At 42.5% G+C, this 18,291-nt stretch overlaps 1 protein-coding gene across 1 annotated transcript; it reads right to left on the minus strand.

Annotated features, from left to right (window-relative positions):
* Nucleotides 1-26: 26 nt before the first annotated feature.
* Nucleotides 27-17,084, minus strand: MIS18BP1 (MIS18 binding protein 1). Its single transcript, XM_010087687.1, is given in 17 exon segments — nucleotides 27-121; nucleotides 322-379; nucleotides 977-1,061; nucleotides 1,731-1,879; nucleotides 3,707-3,849; nucleotides 5,775-5,947; nucleotides 6,867-7,743; nucleotides 8,571-8,679; nucleotides 8,980-9,081; nucleotides 9,083-9,147; nucleotides 10,363-10,520; nucleotides 10,758-10,848; nucleotides 11,429-11,559; nucleotides 12,542-12,618; nucleotides 13,758-14,203; nucleotides 15,050-15,166; nucleotides 16,346-17,084. Coding segments are annotated over 17 exon segments (3,615 nt in total).
* Nucleotides 17,085-18,291: the final 1,207 nt, after the last annotated feature.

The following is an 18,291-nucleotide window of genomic DNA, read 5'->3' on the forward strand; positions in this document are numbered from 1 at the left end:
CAATAAAAATCTCCAAAGTTCATTCATTAAGCAGAAGAATAGGAATAATCCTGTTCTTCCTCGGAGGATTCTGCTGCTTCAGCCATGAAGAGCTTCCCTACAAGAGAGCTCTGGTTCACTTCTGCAATAAGAAAATCAGGGGAAAATATTAGTGTGTGTGCCCGAGCTTAAAAAGCAGTAACAGAAGGTCCAAAAATCAAAAATGCTGATGAAAAACAGACTCTTGCAGAAAAATTATTAAACCCAAAGATTGTGGCCACCCAACAAGCCCCTGGCAGTGTGACAGGAAGAAATTAGGAAGCAGAAATGAGGAGTACTTACTTTTATCAACACTGAACTTGTTTCTGTGTGAAGCTGGCGTACCAAGCACACCTCCAGCCTGAAGGAAAGGACAGAAAGGCTCAAACAGTGGCTCCAGCCCAGGAATGTCAGAGCAGTTTGGGGGGCACTGTCACAGGCTCAGGATTATGCTGGAATTAAGCCACCCTAGTGCTGTGCTACATTTTCTCTAAAAATTTAAACTGTTCAACTACCACAAACGCTTTCACTAAACTGGAGGCACAAGCCATTTTTCTGCTTCTGGGATCTCAGCTTTTCATGGAAAAGCCAGGATTACAAAACCTGGGATCCTGAGGGAATAAATAGATAAACTCAGGGGCTGACAGAAGGCAAGAAGTATTGTTTCCTTTCCCACTGTACAGAATAATATAGCAGGAACTCACTGTACCTAGAGATCACCGAATTCAAGAGGAGTTACAAATCCAGAGAACAAGCCATGTGTTCAATCCTGGCAATAAATAGCTCTTTCCTAACAAACAGAACTTCTCTCCAAGAGAGGAAGATCTAAAAACCCAGACCTTTGGGAGGAAGGAGGGGAGGGTTCCTGGTTTCACTAGTCTGTGATTCGGGATCCTGCTTAGCAAGGCTTTGCACCGTTATGGTGGAACTAGGCAACGTTCAAGGAAAGCAGCATTACCGACTTCTTCGTGACCTTGTCCCAGCTGCCTCTGCTGCCTTGCGTGTTCTTCTGCATTCTGAACACATGCCTGTCGCAATCTTTCCTGTAGATATAATCGAGCGCGTTAGCATCACTGGTGTGCTGCCTATGGAACCCGTTGGATACTGTTAAAGACACTGTCTGTACAGCTCTAATTCAGGAAGTTAGCATGGCCGTTAAAAACAGCTGTTGGTCAATTCAATAGAACGGCAGCTCTGGGAGCGTACCAGCAGAGCAGTGTTTGATTAGATGACACACTACAACTTCTAATGCAAGTACCAGACAAAGCTTCATCATCTTCCCAGATGAAGTTCATTCCTTGTTCAGGAGATGAAATGTCGGTTACTCTGCAACCTTCAAGATGATCCCAGTTTCAGTGAAGCCTGAAGCAATTGGGTTAACAGGGTTAAGACTCAAAACGAGCAGAGAAATGTCTGCTGAGGCTGAAGCCCAAACTGAAGCCAACTCCCTTCCCCAGGAGTAACAGGACACGTGAGGGCACTGGTTTCGTTGTCCACGCTTAGTTGCGTAGCTCAAACTGCACACGCTGTCAGAGGAAGGAGCTTTCTCTAAACAAATCCCCCGAGGACTGGAGGGTTTACCATGCATCCTCCAAGTCTGGAAGTGAACTGGTGTCCCAGTTCCAAATGATCTTTCTCAGAAGACAAAAAGCAATCTTGGGGAAAATGAGAAAGCAAAAGGTTAGCAGAGAGACAGTGGTACGAGTTCCTACCTGTTGATGGGGACCAGCATGCCGGGGCTGATATGCTCACACTGAGGGGTTTTCACTAAAGGGAAGACAGCTGAGGAAGGTGTGATCGGGTTGTCCGTAAGCGCAAAGTCATCATCATCATCATCTTGGCTTCCCCGCAACGTTGGCAACTACAAAGCCACATCAGAACAATCAATGACCTGCTCTTCTTAACAACAGTGCTGACAAGGCCTCTCACGGGTCTGTCTCAGAGTGGTGACAGGACACAGCCTCCCGACTCTGTGTCCCTCTCCCCCAAAGAGAGGAGTCCCAGGCTCTCTATCCTCTCCTCAATAGGCAGTGGCTCCACTCCCGTGCTCCCTTCAGTTGTGTTTTTGACTCCACTATGGCCCTGGAGACGCAGAAGGCAGCAGTGTGCGCAGTGCACAGACTGCCGGCATGCAAGGACTTGAGACAGACACCAAACGATGCCTCAATCTTGCTGTTAGTACTCCTGTTGATGCCCAACACTTTTCTAGCCTTTTTTGGCTGCTACTACATATTCAAAAAATAATTTCTGATTAAAATTACAAGGTCAAAGCTGACCATTACTACTCAGGAGGAGGATTTCAGGATTAGTTAGTGAACTTCTGGTCATTCCATTTTGAAAAGAGAGGAGAACTGGCAAGGTTCAGCAAAGAGCAACACGGATGATCAGCAGGTCCTGGGGGGGAGAGCTGTAACTGGCATCAGGGGTGAATGGGGACCAGCACAGTTGTTCACTGGCTCTTCCCCATGAAAAGAGGAGGATAAAGTCAGCAGATGCAAGTTCAGAACAATTATAAGATTATGCTGCTTCATACAGCGAATAATCCATCTCTGGAACTTGGCCCAAGAAACTGCAGATGTGAAGAGTGTGCATGGATTCAGGGAGGGGCTGGACTCGCCCATGGATGGGAAATCTGCTCGTGACTCCTAAATAGGCAGAATTTCTCTCCAGAGATAGACCTCTCACCATACACTACAGAAAGGAGGTTTTTTTGCACACTCAAGCTAGGCAAAATTAATTTTTAAAAGAAAAAAAAAACAAAAAACAAACAACAAAAGCAGGAGAACCCTTTTGAATCGCTGGCTGAAATTGTATTCTACCAAAAACAGTCTCCTGGAGAGCCCCTCTGCAGAACAGGGTGTCTTGGACAGGGACACATTGATTCTTTCATGGCCAATACACTTGTCACAGGGATTTCTCCATAGCACATTGCAGTTTGTAGAAAGCAATGAAGTTCCTACTGCTTGAATTTTGACTTTCCAATGAGCCACGGCATTACTCTACTTCTGCATGTGTGTCAATAAGAAATGCTCTGTTGCCACAAAGAAAACCAACAAAACAAAATGTATCAAGGACATACAGGTGCCCTTTGGAGTCCCTGCTGGAACTGAGGCACTGGTTTTGATGGGCAGAGCTGGTTTGGTCAGGTAACAGCAAAAAGAAAGATGCGTCACAAAATACACTTCATAAACTCTCTCCAAGGGAAAAAAAATATTTCCCTCTTGATAAATGAGTGGCTGTTTACAAACCCACCCACAGCCAGCGTGGCGAGGTGAGCGGTTCTGAACGAGGAGAGAAAGAAAAAAAATCCTGTAAAGTATCAGCGTGACTTTAGGAAATCCCCAGCTCCACAGCACCAGGACCCAGCGCTCAGCCCCAGGACAGCGACAGCACCACACCACCCACCCTGCACAGCGCCAGGAGTTCCTCCACAGAGGCGGAGAGGACAGCCATCCCACCGGCTGGGTTTACACATCCCCTCAGCGGTAATACTTGTCTGCACAAGTCGTGTTCCACACGTTCTCACTGCCGGCAATCGCAGTATTGCAATAACAAATCGAGGAAATAAGCCTCTTCCCCCAAATCCACAAGGTTTTATTGATGGAACTGAACCAGCAGACTCATAACACACCCTTGAAATACCAACCAGAAAAGCACACACATATATACAGAGTTTTCCGAGATTTACCTTCACTCTTCTGTCCTGAAAGGGCGTCGCAGTGAAGATATCGTCGTGGTTGTCCTTTGGCAAATGGTCCAGGAAATCTCTCATCTGCTGCTTTCTTTTGAAGGTTCCCATTTTGGCAGTTATCGCAACTGGCTCTTTCTTATCTACATGAATCAAAACATTAATTGTTCTAAGACATGAGTTATGGAGCATGGTTTTAAAATTCATTAACTGCAATCAATGCTGGTGATACAGTTCAGTATTCCTCCTTCGGGGAAATGTCTGATAGCTTCTTGGTGATCCTTTGAGTTCTCATACAATTTATGCTTTCAAAAAGAATTTCTCTACATCTTAATCTGACGCTTACTCTAGAGCCTTACGCGGCCATTGCAAGTGTCACACGTCGCCTGTTTTATTACGATTTTAACAGAATTATCCATGCATCTGCATTTCAGAGGCAGACGACACTAAGAAATATCACGCATGTCAAGAGGCATAAAGTGCTCAAACAAAGGCTCTGCTGCACAGAGAGCAATTTAGCATCCTTGACACAAAGTTTATGGAATGCTCATCTCAGACTTTGCAAACCTTAATCAAATTACTGCACTTGGGGTTGAAACTACTGGAAGGAAAGACAGGATTTTGTCTCTTCCACTGGTGCATGTATTCCCATCCTCTGCTTTCTGTTACAAGTGACTTTCAGGGCAGACTCAGAAGAACATCTTCCCAATATCCTCATTTTTAGACAAAAACTAAAATAGCTGCTTGCACAGACAGTCAAGTAAAGAAGAAAATTAATCCCCAGTTCACAGATTTTCAGAACAAAGTATTTTTGTCTCTATGCCAAGATTCATCGTTAACAGGATAGACTCATCTTCTGAGAGAAAGCCAGCAAACAGCTCCTTAAATGTCAAATACCAGGTGAAACAGGAAAAAATCCTCTATGGGAGATCAGCAGTGCAGAAAGGTACAGCAACATTAGCAAAAGCTTTCATAATCACAGAAGTGCAGGACACCTTGATTCCATGATAATAGTCAAAATGAGATGGTTTCTACCTATGGTCCAAAATACTCTAGAATACCACCAGCCTATCAAAGCCAAATAAAATTTGTTGCAAAACTGATGCCTGGCAGGCTCTCACACAAATTCTGTAACTGCAACAAACATTTCGAAGAAACATTTAACTAAAGTGCATGCCCTGCACTTGAAACCTCAGTCTGCTGCTTTTCCAAGTCTGCACAAAATTAGAGTTCACTGACTTCAAGGGCAGGGAAACCTGCTGAGATCTGCTCCGTTCTGCGTTACCGGGGCTACAGAACAGGAGCCAAGCGTTCCTGCGTCAAGTCCGGTAACTGTGAGTAGCCTGGGTCACCTCATCTGGAGAGAAAAAATTATTTTAATGCTTTCACTAAATGGAGACTGATGCATGCTTTAACCACAGAGAAACATCACTGGAATCATCTTTGCCCACAGTTGTGTAACACTGAAAAGCTTCAGCTTCCAACGGCTGAGTGGTGGCAAGTCTCTGTCAGCTAGAGGCGTTGCTATCAAATAGCTTTCCTTACCTACACGCCTACTAACTCATTGAACCTTCTCTGTGTTAAGTAACTGGATTGAGCATCTGGTGCCTTCCACTTCAGGGCATCCTTGCTCTCCAAAAACATGAATTACTGACTTCAGAACCAGACAGAAAACAGCAACACTTCACTGTTCTTACCCCGTACTGCCCTTAGTGCACGCAAACACCTCACTGTGCTTTTTGGATCAACAGCTCTGCAAGTAGCTGCTTATCTCCTAGGCTCCCAGAGCCTCTTATGATAGAGCTATTTTCCCCTAGGTGACAAAGCCAGTTTAAGTCTTCCCATCACACCAAAAACTAGAAAACTAAAAACATCCTTTCTCTTCTTGTTACTTCAGTCATTTTTGACATCCTCCAAGCTCTGCAACAAACCTTTAAACCACAGAAAACAACCTTCTTGGCTACTGGACTCTGATGTGTGTTTATGTCTGTATCTCCCATTCCATAATAAAGACTGAATTCAGAATTATCTAGAGACAAGAATGTACCCAGACCCAAGATGTCAGTACCTTTCTGTTCTGGTTTTCCTGAAGAGGTGGTCTTCTTGGCTTGCGTTTTGGAACCTTTTGCCTGTTGTTCCTCTACATACTTCTGCTGGCATTCTTCAGCAGAGCGGGACCCCACGGCCATGGCCACCTCCACCCAGAAGCCGTTCCTGTGCTTTGGAAAGGAAGCAATGGCCCTGCCAAGAGAACAAAGCCACAGCCCTCGTCACGCAGAAGAATCCGCACAACACTGCTAAGCAAAACACCCAGAGACCAACTGCCCTTCCTAGAAAGGACACTGGGAGTTGAATAGAGAGAATCTTGCCTCTGTTGTCTTGTCCAGACACTTTAAAATATGCAAAAATGTATCTGAACAATTTAAGCTAACAGCTCAGTTACGAGGTAAATTTCTTCCTTATTTACAGCAGCGCCTCTCCACCCACCAAGACATGAGCTCATGGCTTTCCAGGTTTCTAATCTAAAAACCCAAACCCAAATATGAGAATGTTATTACTTAGTGTGTGTATTAAATACTGTTCGGTAGCTTAAGTAATTGGCCAATGCATTAATTAAACATTCTTGCAGTTAATCTTCCCTTTACAGTACTTAAATACATAAGCATGTTGTGTTTAACATTTTATTCCATTAGTGAAGACAATACGCTACCTCTGATTTACTGCCTAAATATGAAAACTTTTGCCAGATTATTTACTCACTCCTGTTTTTCAGTTTCACTCGTAGGAATGTTTATCACTTTTAACAAGATAAAGTATGTGGTTTTGAAAAACAGGCAGATGAGTAGGTTCACAAAATTTTGCCTAACATCAGTGTTCCTCTCACTTTACACTGATGACAGCGGTAGGGGCTACTGTGAGATCATTCATCTACAGTTATTTTAGAAAATACTCATTTGTCTCCTTTATTTTGCTATTTTTTAATTTGTTAGCAAAATATATTTTCTAAGAGTGAATTAAAATGTAAAGGAAACCTTTACAGGTTCAAGAAGAGAGACCGAATCTGAAAAATCCAAATCCAGAGCATCCAAACCCTTCAGTATATTGTGACTCCCGATCGCTGAGGGAATCTTTGCCCTGTGAAGGCAGGGCGACCACTTGCCTGTAGAGCTTCTCCAATTCCTTTTCAGACCAACCATCAGTTGCCCTTGGAAAAAGTTCTAGAGATTTCTGCACCTTTTCCCTCTCGGGTTCTCTTGCTTTTGCTGCTGCAGACTTGGCAGTATCAGAAACTTTACAGTTTGGGTTTTTATTGGGTACTTTTGAATTCCTTTCTTTTACTTGAAACTCCTCTCCACTGGTTTCAGACTCAGCGTCAGAGACAAGCAAACACCTCGGAGGGTTGATTCTGCTTCTTGTCCTCATTGCCCTGTCAGGCAGGTAGGAATTACTGGACTCACTAGAAGGTGTTTTTCCTTCAAGTAAGTCAGAACTGTCAATGGATCTGGGCACACTTTGCCTCGACGGCACATTGTGGGAGGCAGCAGAGTGTTTTACTGTCTTTTGTTCATGTGACACCTTGTTTGCATGATCCTGTGAACTTGTACAGTTAGAGTAAGGTTTAGAGGTTTGAGTCACTTTTGTAAATAAAGGTTTATTTTTCCTTTTGGTAGCCAGTGGGACATCTTCACTGGATTCCTCTTCCTCAGATTTGCTTGATGAGTCTTCTGTTAAATGCTTGTCTTGAAGGTGTTTGGATGACCTCAAAGAGTACCTGTAAGCCTGCTGATGCATACGCAGTTCTCCAGGTTCTGTTCCCCCCTTTTCCTTTGCCATTCCTGGGTTTCTGCTCTTGTCATTATATCTGTTCAGTGCTTCAACATTTAAGGGAGTCAGCTCAACAGAAAGCTGTGTTTTAGTTTTTTTGCTAGTGATTGCACGATCACTTCCATCATCATCTGAAATAAAGCACCTGGGCTCCTTGCTTCCAGCAGACTTGGCTTCTCTTATGGAACTTACTGCTTTTTCATTGTTTTTCCCTGAAAGAGAGGATGTCAGTATAATATCACACATCGCCATGTAAATCATTGCTGTGTTCTCTGACATGTGAAGAACAGATGCAATGCAAATGACTAAAAGAATTAGGATTATCAAGGCTACAAAAGGGAACAAGTATTGAGCAGATAGAGAATAAAACAGTAAACAGAAAATGTTTCATCGCTAAAATGCGGTGACTGAGGTTGAGCAAACACTAATATCCCAAAAGCTTTACTTGTGCTACGAATCGCTTTTCTGCAGGAAACACTACGGTTGCTTTAAAAGAGAAACTTACACTTTATATTTACATTGCTTTCAGGGTTCTATTATTTCCCACATTTTATTAAAAATAAATGGGTTTAAAACTCTTAATACACTTTTTTTCCCTAGATAAGAATTTCATTTATTTTAGTTTATGCAGCTTAAAAAGTAAAGCCAGACCACCAGAGACTGGACTGGACTAAGCTCCGCTTCTCTTTGGGCTCTCTCAAATCACACCTAATAGCTATGTTGAGAGATCCAAAGTACAGGAGCAGAAACTTCAAAACAATCATAATCCTTTCATTTCAATTTCTGGAAAGCCATCTGCATGTTCCCATTATGTAAATAAAGACGTGATTTACAAACACAGTTTCTATTCGGAGCTGTGGAACTAGGAAGCCAGGCATTAATGCTACTCTGATAATCCCTCACAGAAGCAGCAATCCACCACTAAAATATTTAAACAATTGCTTTGCACTACCAGGACACCACCATACTGCTCCAGCACCAAACTTGTAATCCCATTGATTCCAGGTAATAACTTTAAAAAAAAAGAAAAAAAAATTACCTTTACTTTCGTTTTTTGGCATTTCTTCTGTTGTCTTCATTACTTCCTTTCTTTTATTCTTCTTAGAGATGGAACTCATCCTTCCTTGGGATTTTTCACTACTAAACATCTTCAAAATAAAACAATTTAATCTAAACTTCTGCAAGAGATTACATACCAAGCCTACAGACGCCAGCTCTGAAAAAGCCAAATGTTTACAGGATGGGTAGATTTAAAAGTCACCTACATCGACCAGTATCTACTAAACACGGCTTGATGAACACAGGCGCTTTAAAATGTTTTTGTAATTTTTTTCAAGATTTCCTTCCTCTTCAGGTACTTCTAAGAGCTGCACTTTGTTAGATACCTAGCCAAGTTTATTCATTATATTTAAGACACATTTAAGTAACAACACGCAAAAGAATCTTACCAGGGTCAGATAATCTATTCCACCTTTTTCTACAGTAACATTTAGATGCTGATCAACAAACTCGCGTTGCCCACACCAGAAACTTAATGGCGGGTTAACAAGCCCGGCCACTACGGGTGCAAACTCTGTTTGAGTCACTCACCCTGGAATGGCACTTTGGTGTTGTATCTATGAGAAAAAAGAAGAAATCCAGTTTTGTCCCAAATATTGTATTGAAAATTCAGCTCTGCAGACTTCACAAGCATAGGAACAATACTGTGTTTAAACCAGCTCGTTTGCACTTGGTACATGGAAAATACAAAACTTACTACAACATTACGTTGTTCTTTTCAAGGTGTCCAGGTCAGAAATAAGCATACCTTGACATGGCTGAAGTAATCATCTTCATAAATTACAAAATTTACCGTTGTGAACTACTTATTTTTACTTTGTTTAGAAGGTTATAAATACTGTAAAAGTCATATGGGGAAGCAGAATGATAAAGAAAAGTTGTCACACTGAACAGATCCTAACTGTAATGAGAGAACAAAATAAAACAGCTTTCATAGTGTTAGCAAGCAATTCTGATTACAGCATTAACAAACACTACAATGAAGTTTCGCCAACGCCCTACTGGAACCTATGACAAGGTATTAGAAGGAAGTCAAAGTTCAAACCAAAATCTGTTAGTGTCCATAACAAATCTAGGGTTGTGTTACAAGGCAACGAAAAACCAGCTGGATCAGTAGGTTATGGCTTTACAACCATTTCCTTCAGAAACAAAGCCAACGTAATGGATTTTTCCACAATCCATTCCATCCATCCCCAATTGTTATCACTTTCTACGCCTCAACTGTGGCAGAAACATTCAGATGCCATAAAATAAACCTGCTCAAGGACTTGACATGAGTTAAAACTAACCCAGCTAAAAAAGGCGGTGGGCACTGCAGGAAAGGAGTCCCAAGGATGGAGCCTTGACAGAGGTATGAAGTCCCACAGGCATCCCAGAACTAAGAAGAGAGTACATTATGCAAAACAGCAACTGGAAAAAAATTAAGGTTGCTGTCAGAATAAACAGCTCTGGAGTCATTGCCTTCAGCTACTACAGACCACGACAGTCTCCTGCTTCTTTTCCAGGGTTTACCCCCAGGACAGCACCCCTATTGTACACTTGTTGTAGCTGTTGTACATCAGCAAACCAGAAAAAAAGAAACAAGTCAACGCTCTTGATCGTTGCAGTCAAAGTGAACACAAACAAAAAACTTCACCTAGCTGGTTTGTTACCTCTTCCACACAGCCTCATTAAAGATACAGACCAGAGAGATACTAGATATCTTTTGTTGGGGAAAACAGCTCTCAAAAAAACCCAACTTTTTTTTTAAAAAAAGATCATTAAATACTCACACTTGTTTTCATAATTCTTCGGTAATACTTCATAGGTGGTGTTTCTGGTTTCACGATTCCTTACATTTCTTGCTGTGTCTTCTGCATTTTCCAACACATCTGTACCCACAATTGAGTCACTCTCTTCATCCTCACCACTATGTTTTTTTTGTTCTTTCCTAATTAATTGGAGTTAAAGAAAATAAATAGTAAGCACCTGAAAAAGTTGTCCTTTCACAACACATTAACTTACATAAACTCAAAGTCTTCTCCTCACCTCGGTAAAAGCCCAACAGCATAGCGCAGCTGTACTCATACAGACACCGCGAGAGGCACTACAGCTTGTCTTTACTCCAGAACCTCAATAAATACTTAAAAAGGACATTGCAATGAAACAGAATCTCCAAAGAAATTACCTTCTTCTTCCCTCAAGAAACACCTCAACATATTCCTTCCACTTTTTGGGAAACCCGTATGTAAATCTTTTGATGAAACGGTAGGGAAATCCTGTTTGACACAAAAGCAGCATTAACAATAGCTAAGCAATACTTTTAATCAGTAAGGGTAAAATCAAGACTTAGACCCTAAAAATCAATCAGTTTACTAACTTACAAAGCACTGACACCCTAACTAGTCTGTCTCCAAACAGAAATTCCATGTAGTGGTGCAGAGCTAGTTGTTAGTTACTGACTAGTGAGTCACAGATGGAGTGAACACCAGAGTAACTTCAGCAGCGTATAAACAATGCCTATTTGAATGTCTTAGCACTACTTAAATGCCAAAACATTGACCAAAATGACATAAAGGCAATCTTAGCAAAAAAGCATTCTTTAAAAGAATGTGCCTGTTAGCCAATTTCACGATCTGAAAGCCCTCTCTGTAACTGAAGCACCCTAAAAACGCCAGCTACAATTAATAATAGATAGTATTTCAAGATCCGACGCTGGAATCACTCTCCAGCATGTGTTCAATACCCACTGAGCCCAATTAGCAGGATAAGACAAAACATTCCCTTCAGCAGTGTGTTCAGTCATAAATCTTACGCCCTTCTCAGTTTGTATTGCTGCATTAAGAATCATCTTCTTACCTTCTTTTTGCATCGAAACTGAATCCATATGTCCCTGTAGCAAGTAGATACTGCCAGACGAGGTTTTCACTTGGTTGCGTGCTATGCACTCCACAATTGCAGTGCTATGCCAAACCACATCTTTCATATCTCTAAGAAAAGACAGATAAGAAGAAGAACAAAAATAAAACACTGTTTTCATAAAAGAAGGAATTTAAAACTAGAATACTGATATTCCATATGAGACTGGCAGGGATACATATTTCATGAACCTTATGGACACTGGCAGGGGGGGCAACCTAGCTTGGAAGAGAAGCAGTTCTTGTCTAATCTGTGGACAGGAGACAGAATGAACACGTCACCTGCTGCAAATGTTGGTCACAGAACGCTAGCGTGACACTAGGCTGCAGAAGAAACATGGCCTAAAGGGCTCCATCCACCTTGTTACTGCAGTGATACCATTACACAAGTTACAAAGCTACCATTATACAGGTGAAATGTATATTTTCCCCAGGATTTTTATATTTATTTCTGATCTTCCTAATTAAAGACAAGAACAACTGAAGAAGGGGCCTTAATATGTGAAAAAATCAGAGTTCTTAAGAAATTATTATGGGATTTCTCCATGAGAAATAAAAAACAGACCCAAGCATTAAAGCAGAAAATCTACATAGAGTGTTCGGATTTTTTGGTTCTGTTTTTTGGGGTTTTTTTAAATATACTTTTACAACAGCAACCAACAGACCAAACTACAGAACAGTATTAAGGATTGAAACCCAAGACGACAGTGAAAACATTCAGCTGTATAACTTGACACTAAATATGACCAGACGTCAATTGAGAGGGTCTACAAAGCAAATCAAATATATCACGTGTAAGCAACAGGCATCAGAGATACACCAGCACAAACGAAGAGAGAAAATGTTGCTGGCAGCGAAGCGTGCAAAGTGAGAGGATTGGTAGTTTCCATACAGCCATGAAACAAATGTCAATTCCTACTACAAATCCTCCCGCAGAATATGCAGCCTCCCAACATTGTTCAGTAAGCTACTGAGTTACTTCCTTTCACCATGCTACTGTGGCAGCCCACCAACAAGTTTTACATTGCATTTAAATCAGAAAACCTTTTCTTACTTCCGTTTTCCTTCAACAAATATTGCAGTGTTACCATCCATCACGTTAATTCTCCAACTGGTTAGGCAGATATTTTTCTGTTACCAAAAAAAAAAAAAAAAAAAAAAGGAAATTTCTAAATTACACTAAGCTATGCAATATCACCAAGGCATTAGCAAAATAGAAATTACTTCCTGTATAACTTGAGAAGATATTTAGCACCATCCTCCAGACCAGAAAACCTGAAAACAATCATTATACGCATAAATGCTGAAGCAAGTGAAGACAGGAATTAAAATTATAGAAAGTTTTGAGTAATTTAATGTTGACTTTCAGAAGACAAAGTCATTGGCCAAGACCTCTAGCAAATCCAAAGAGCTCCTCACAAAAAGTACCAGCACTATGCAGCACGTCTTACACTGTCATCTGTCCTCCATTACTCTTCAGAAAAAGTGTTATCCATGAAAAACTTACACTGTATTTAATAGCTCTGTTATTGCTAACATTTAGGCAGTATTGAAATGGCTGTGTCTGATATTGCGAACTGCTGACGCACACACAGCTGCAGTACCTACATCTTGCACTAAACAGTCAGCAAGCCAGTTGCCCTGGAGCTGCAGTTTGGAAAACTGTGTGAAACATACGACTTTGTTTTAAAAAAAGCTTCTCAGAAAACAATTTTTTAGCTTCCGAAAATATCACTATTTCTCCTCACAACTTCAGTTCATAAACTCCAGATCTTATCTTTAACGATGTTCACCTTTTGACCACCAGGCTTGACTTCTCTGAAGATCTGGCCAATGATTCAACCCTGATGTAGGAAAGGTACCCAACACGTACAGCCAGCACCTACTTGACTCTCGGACCTGTAGAGAACTCTTTCAGCCCATACTGTGGCTTGGGAATACTAAACCAAAAGACCTTCTTTTGTAAAAAAAAACAAAAAACAAAAAACAAAAAAAACCCAAAAAAAACCAAAAAAAAACCACCAAAAACACACCAAAACTGCCAAACAAAACCAAAAAAAACCCCTGAATATTCTCATCTTGGGAGTACAGGGAAAAAATAAATCCTTTTGACGGGAAAGCATTTACCAGTATAATCTAATAAAAGAACAGTTTATTATCTTCTGAGCACGCATTACTTTTTGACAAGAAAAAATAAATAAATCGCAACTATGAGCTACAAGCAGCCCACAGGAACGTATCAGTTGCCCTAAAGTATTAAGTTCTCCCACCTCTTTGCCTGCTCTGCCAGCAACTTGATCTGTATGAGGTTTATCCAAAGGGACCTCACTGCCTTCTTTTGGCTTTTGCTTCCTTGGAATGTGGGCCTTGGGAGAAGAGAGCTGAATACTACATAAGCACTGTGAGGGCTTTTGAGAATTAGTCTCTGGTATTTTTTCTGCTCCATGAGCCCCTTGCTTATTACTTGGCTCCATCTCTCTTCCGTCTTGATGAAGTTCAGCATTTAAATTCATAGCATCAGTCACTGTACTATGAGACATTTCATCATCAGCATCCATTGACTCCACAATGAAGTTATCCTGATCATCCTTATCAGTGGCCACATGCTCTGTAGGATTATTCGTGAGCTGCTCAGCAAAAGCAGATTTGACTAATGGCTTTTCTGTAGTTGTGGAAGGAGGAATGTTCTGCCTGGTTGCATTTGAAGCTGTTGGATCTGCCCCTTTAAAAAAAAAAAAGTAATAACAAGGAAATTAGTGATATTTGAGAATTAGTAAAAGTACATTCATAAAGTTAGCTCCATTTTCCATATGAGGAGCTTGTATTGATTAGCATTATGATTGTGAAAGCACTGCCTATTGCAATTGTTCACGTTAACAGCGAGCCACTCTTGAATTTGTTCAGACTAGATTTTCCTCACCCGCAGATCAATACCCCTGCTGTTAAAGATTTACAGATACCCCACTTTCCCCCAAAACCAAGCTAATGCACACCATACCTGTTAATAGTATATCTTTACCGTTCTTACTATCTCTTCTTTAATGAATCCTCCTTGCAGAGCTGTCCTGGTTTCACGAAACCCGACACCTCAAATATTTCCATCTTTCCAGACATCAAGACCTGGACTTCTAGCCATGCTGCTGCTATGCTGGGAGCTACAAGCACTGGGGTCTGAGTTTGCCAATAAATTAAGTTCAGTTTTGAAGTTGAACACTACCAAGACTTTAGCATGCATCTGCATTTTCAAAACTGAATTACAGGACAGAAGCATATACAGGCTTGCTATCAAATAACAACATAGAAAAAACCAAAACAAGACAATATATCACGGAACCAAACCCTTTCTCTTTATGTATTAAAAACTAAGGGGGGAAAAAAAAAAAAAGCCAGCATATATATAAGACGTCTAGGATTTTTCTATGTTTCTTCATTTTCCACTGTGTGCAGACTACAAAGAAAGAAGAACACCACTCTGCTAAAGCACATGAGACATTATAAGCAAGAACAGAAACCCTGAAGTCCAGAAAGTTTTTGAAGTGTTTTTAAGAGCAATACCAAGTACCTGTTCGCTGCTGCTGCAATTTCCGCTTTACACGCAAGAAGAACTTCTGAGGGGATTCTAATACAAGAGGGTCTATGGCCAGTGCTTTTGCAGTCCAGTTCTCAGGAATTCTTTTCTCTGGAAAATAATAGTACAAAAAAATCTTTGAATTTGGGGAAGAAAAACATTTTCATGTCTGGAGCAGGGGAAGCAAAGTACATACTTCATAAGATACTAAACTCCACTATACAACGTTTTCTTTCCCAAGATGGATGGGCAATAAGGCCTTTCCCTTTTCATCAGGGGGTAGCTGTTACCTTGCCTCAGCTGCATGTGAGAAACGCCCTCAGGTGTGTGTGTGCATGTCTGGATGTAACCCAACCCACAGGGATCCACAGGAGTGTGGAGGTGCCTGCAAATGGATGTGTTTCATAGCGGTGAGTAAGGTCTAACAAGCAGCACCAGTACTGACCCCTTTCAATATTTGATCAAAAGTCATTATCAATCTGTGATGTGATGATGCAAGGGCAAAAATACACCTTTTGGAAAGGCGTTCTTAAAAAGGAGTTAAAACTTTCAGAGCTTTCACTTTTTAGTAAAAACATAGAATCACAGAATGGTTTGGGTTGGAAGGGATCTTTCAAGGTCACCTAGTCCAACCCCTTTGCCATGGGCAGGGACACCTCCCACTAGCCCAGGTTGCTCAAAGCCCCGTCCAACCTGGCCAGAATGTTTCTAGGGACTGGACGCCTACCATCTCTCTGGACAACCTGTGCCAGTGTTTTACCACCCTCAGTGTGAAAAATTTATTCCTTATATCTAGTCTGAATCTACCCTCTTTTAGTTCAAAACCGTTACCCCTCATCCTATAGCTACAGACCCTAACATCTCTCCTGTAGCCCCCTTTCAGCACTGGAAGCTGCTGGAAGGTCTCCCCGGAGCCTTCTCTTCTCCAGGCTGCACACCCCCAACTCTCTCAGCCTGTTCTTGCTCGGGAGCTGCTCCAGCCTCGGCCCATCTCCGTGGCTCCTCTGGCCCCGCTCCAGCAGCTCCGTGTCTGTCCTGTGCTGGGGACCCCAGAGCTGGGTGCAGCACTGCAGGGGGGGTCAGCAGAGCAGAGCAGAGCAGTCCCCCTTGTCCTGCTGGTCACACTGCTGGTGATGCAGCCCAGGACACAGGTGGTTTCTGAGCTGCAAGCACACATTGCTGGCTCATGTTGAGCTTCTCATCCACCAGCACTCCCAAGTCCTTCTCCTCAGGGCTGCTCTCAACCCATTCTCCTCCCAGCCTGTATTGATACCGAACCAGGTGCAGGACCTTGCACTTGGCCTTGTTGAACCTGATGAGGTTCCTCATGGGCCCACTTCTCGAGCTTGTCGAGGTCCCTCTGGATGGTATCCTGTCCCTTAGGCATGTCAGCTGCACCACTGAGCTTGGTGTCGCCTGCAAATTGGCTGAGGGTGCACTGGATCCCACTGTTGAAGTCATTACTGAAGATATTAACCAGTACTGGTCCCAGTAGGGACCCCTGAGGGATACCACTCGTCACTGACCTCCATCCGGACACTGAGCTGTTGACCACTACCCTCTGGATGTGACCATCTAGCCTATTCCTCATCCACCAAACAGTCCATCTATCAAATCCATAGTTCTTCATTTCAGAGAGAAGGATCTTGTGGGACACCGTGTCAAGGGCCTTACAGAAGTCCAGATAAATTACATCAGTGGCTCTTCCCTCGTCCACTGATGTCACTGGAGTTTCGAAGGCCACCAGGCTGGTCAGGCAGGTCTTCCCTTGGTGAAGCCATGCCGGCTCTCTCGAATCACCTCTCTGTCGTCTGTGTACCTTAGCACAGCTTCTAGGAGGATCTGTTCCAGGATCTTCCCAGGCACAAAGGTTGGTATTTCCCAGGGTCCTCCTTGATATACTTTTTAAAATGGGTCCAATGTCTCCCTTTTCCCAGTCACTATCATTTTTGTTTAATCTCAATTTTATTGCATCCAACAGAAATAAAGTAAAAAGTGGTTTTAGGAAGACTTCTTCATATCTAACCATAAAATGAGGGCACTGCCTCCTTCATAACAGGAAAATCCCAAAACTGGATAAAAGTCTAGTACAGGAGATTCACAAGTACTGTACTTCAAACAGGAATACATGCCGTGATGAAGCATAACCCTTCTGAGAAACCACCCAACATTTCAGTGGGTCTCCTGCTCTGGGTGATCACAGTGTGAGAATAACAGGGCACCACCCCAGGACACCTTCCTCTTTAAAATATCTGTTACCTGTACAGATACACAGCTCTGGGATGTGAAGCAGAAGGAAGGCCATGCCTACCCGCCTACAGTACCTTTCTTGGGAAGGGGCACAGTGCTTGCAAGTTCACATTACACCAACCACCAGAAACAGAGGAGGCACTGAGAGAGCCAGCAGACCAGGCTGCCCAAGGAAACACCCCAGGATTTCAAAATGGAAATAATTCTTCCACCAACCTTTCTCTTTTCTGTGTGGACAGAAAGGAGTAGTTAAAGTAATTGGTTGTTTTGATTTTTTTTTTTCCCGTACAAAGCCTAAATCTGAGGTTTTCAAGATGTTGCAAAGGGTCAATCCCATTCACAAACAACAGAAGAGCAGTTAAAGCCAGACTGAGCAAAAAAGGGAGAAAATACTATGGAAGGGATTCCTCTAACATAAAGAAAGGGGAAGAGAAATCACAGAACAGTTTGGGTTGGAAGGGACCTTAAAGCCCATCCAGTTCCACCCCCTGCCATGGGCAGGGACACCTCCCACTAGCCCAGGTTGCCCAAAGCCTCATCCAGCCTGGCCTTGAACCCCTCCAGGGATGGGGCATCCACAGCTTCTCTGGGCACCCTGGGCCACTGCCTCACCCCCCGCACAGGAAAACATTTCTTCCTCACATCTCATCTCCATCTCCCCTCTTTCAGCTTCAAACCGTTCCCCCTTGTCCTGTCACTGCACTCCCTGATAAAGAGTCAACTTTTAAATTTTTTTTCTGAGATAAAAATCAACTACGGTACAGACACATCTTAGCATCAAAAACCCTCCATCCAAACTATTTTCAGGGGTAAACCCAATGCTGGCAGCACTGTGTTACACTGAGCACACCCTGGCTGCTCTCGAGACCCTGAAGAGCCGTAAGCGACACGCGGAGGCAATTACCCCCAGCTCAGCATTAAACACCAGACGCATTTCCCAGAGAAGCAACGGAACAAACCTTGTTGTGGCTGGACACCCCCCCCGG

This window comes from Pterocles gutturalis, unplaced genomic scaffold (genome assembly GCF_000699245.1).
Source record: "Pterocles gutturalis isolate BGI_N339 unplaced genomic scaffold, ASM69924v1 scaffold22236, whole genome shotgun sequence".
Lineage (NCBI taxonomy): Eukaryota > Metazoa > Chordata > Aves > Pterocliformes > Pteroclidae > Pterocles > Pterocles gutturalis.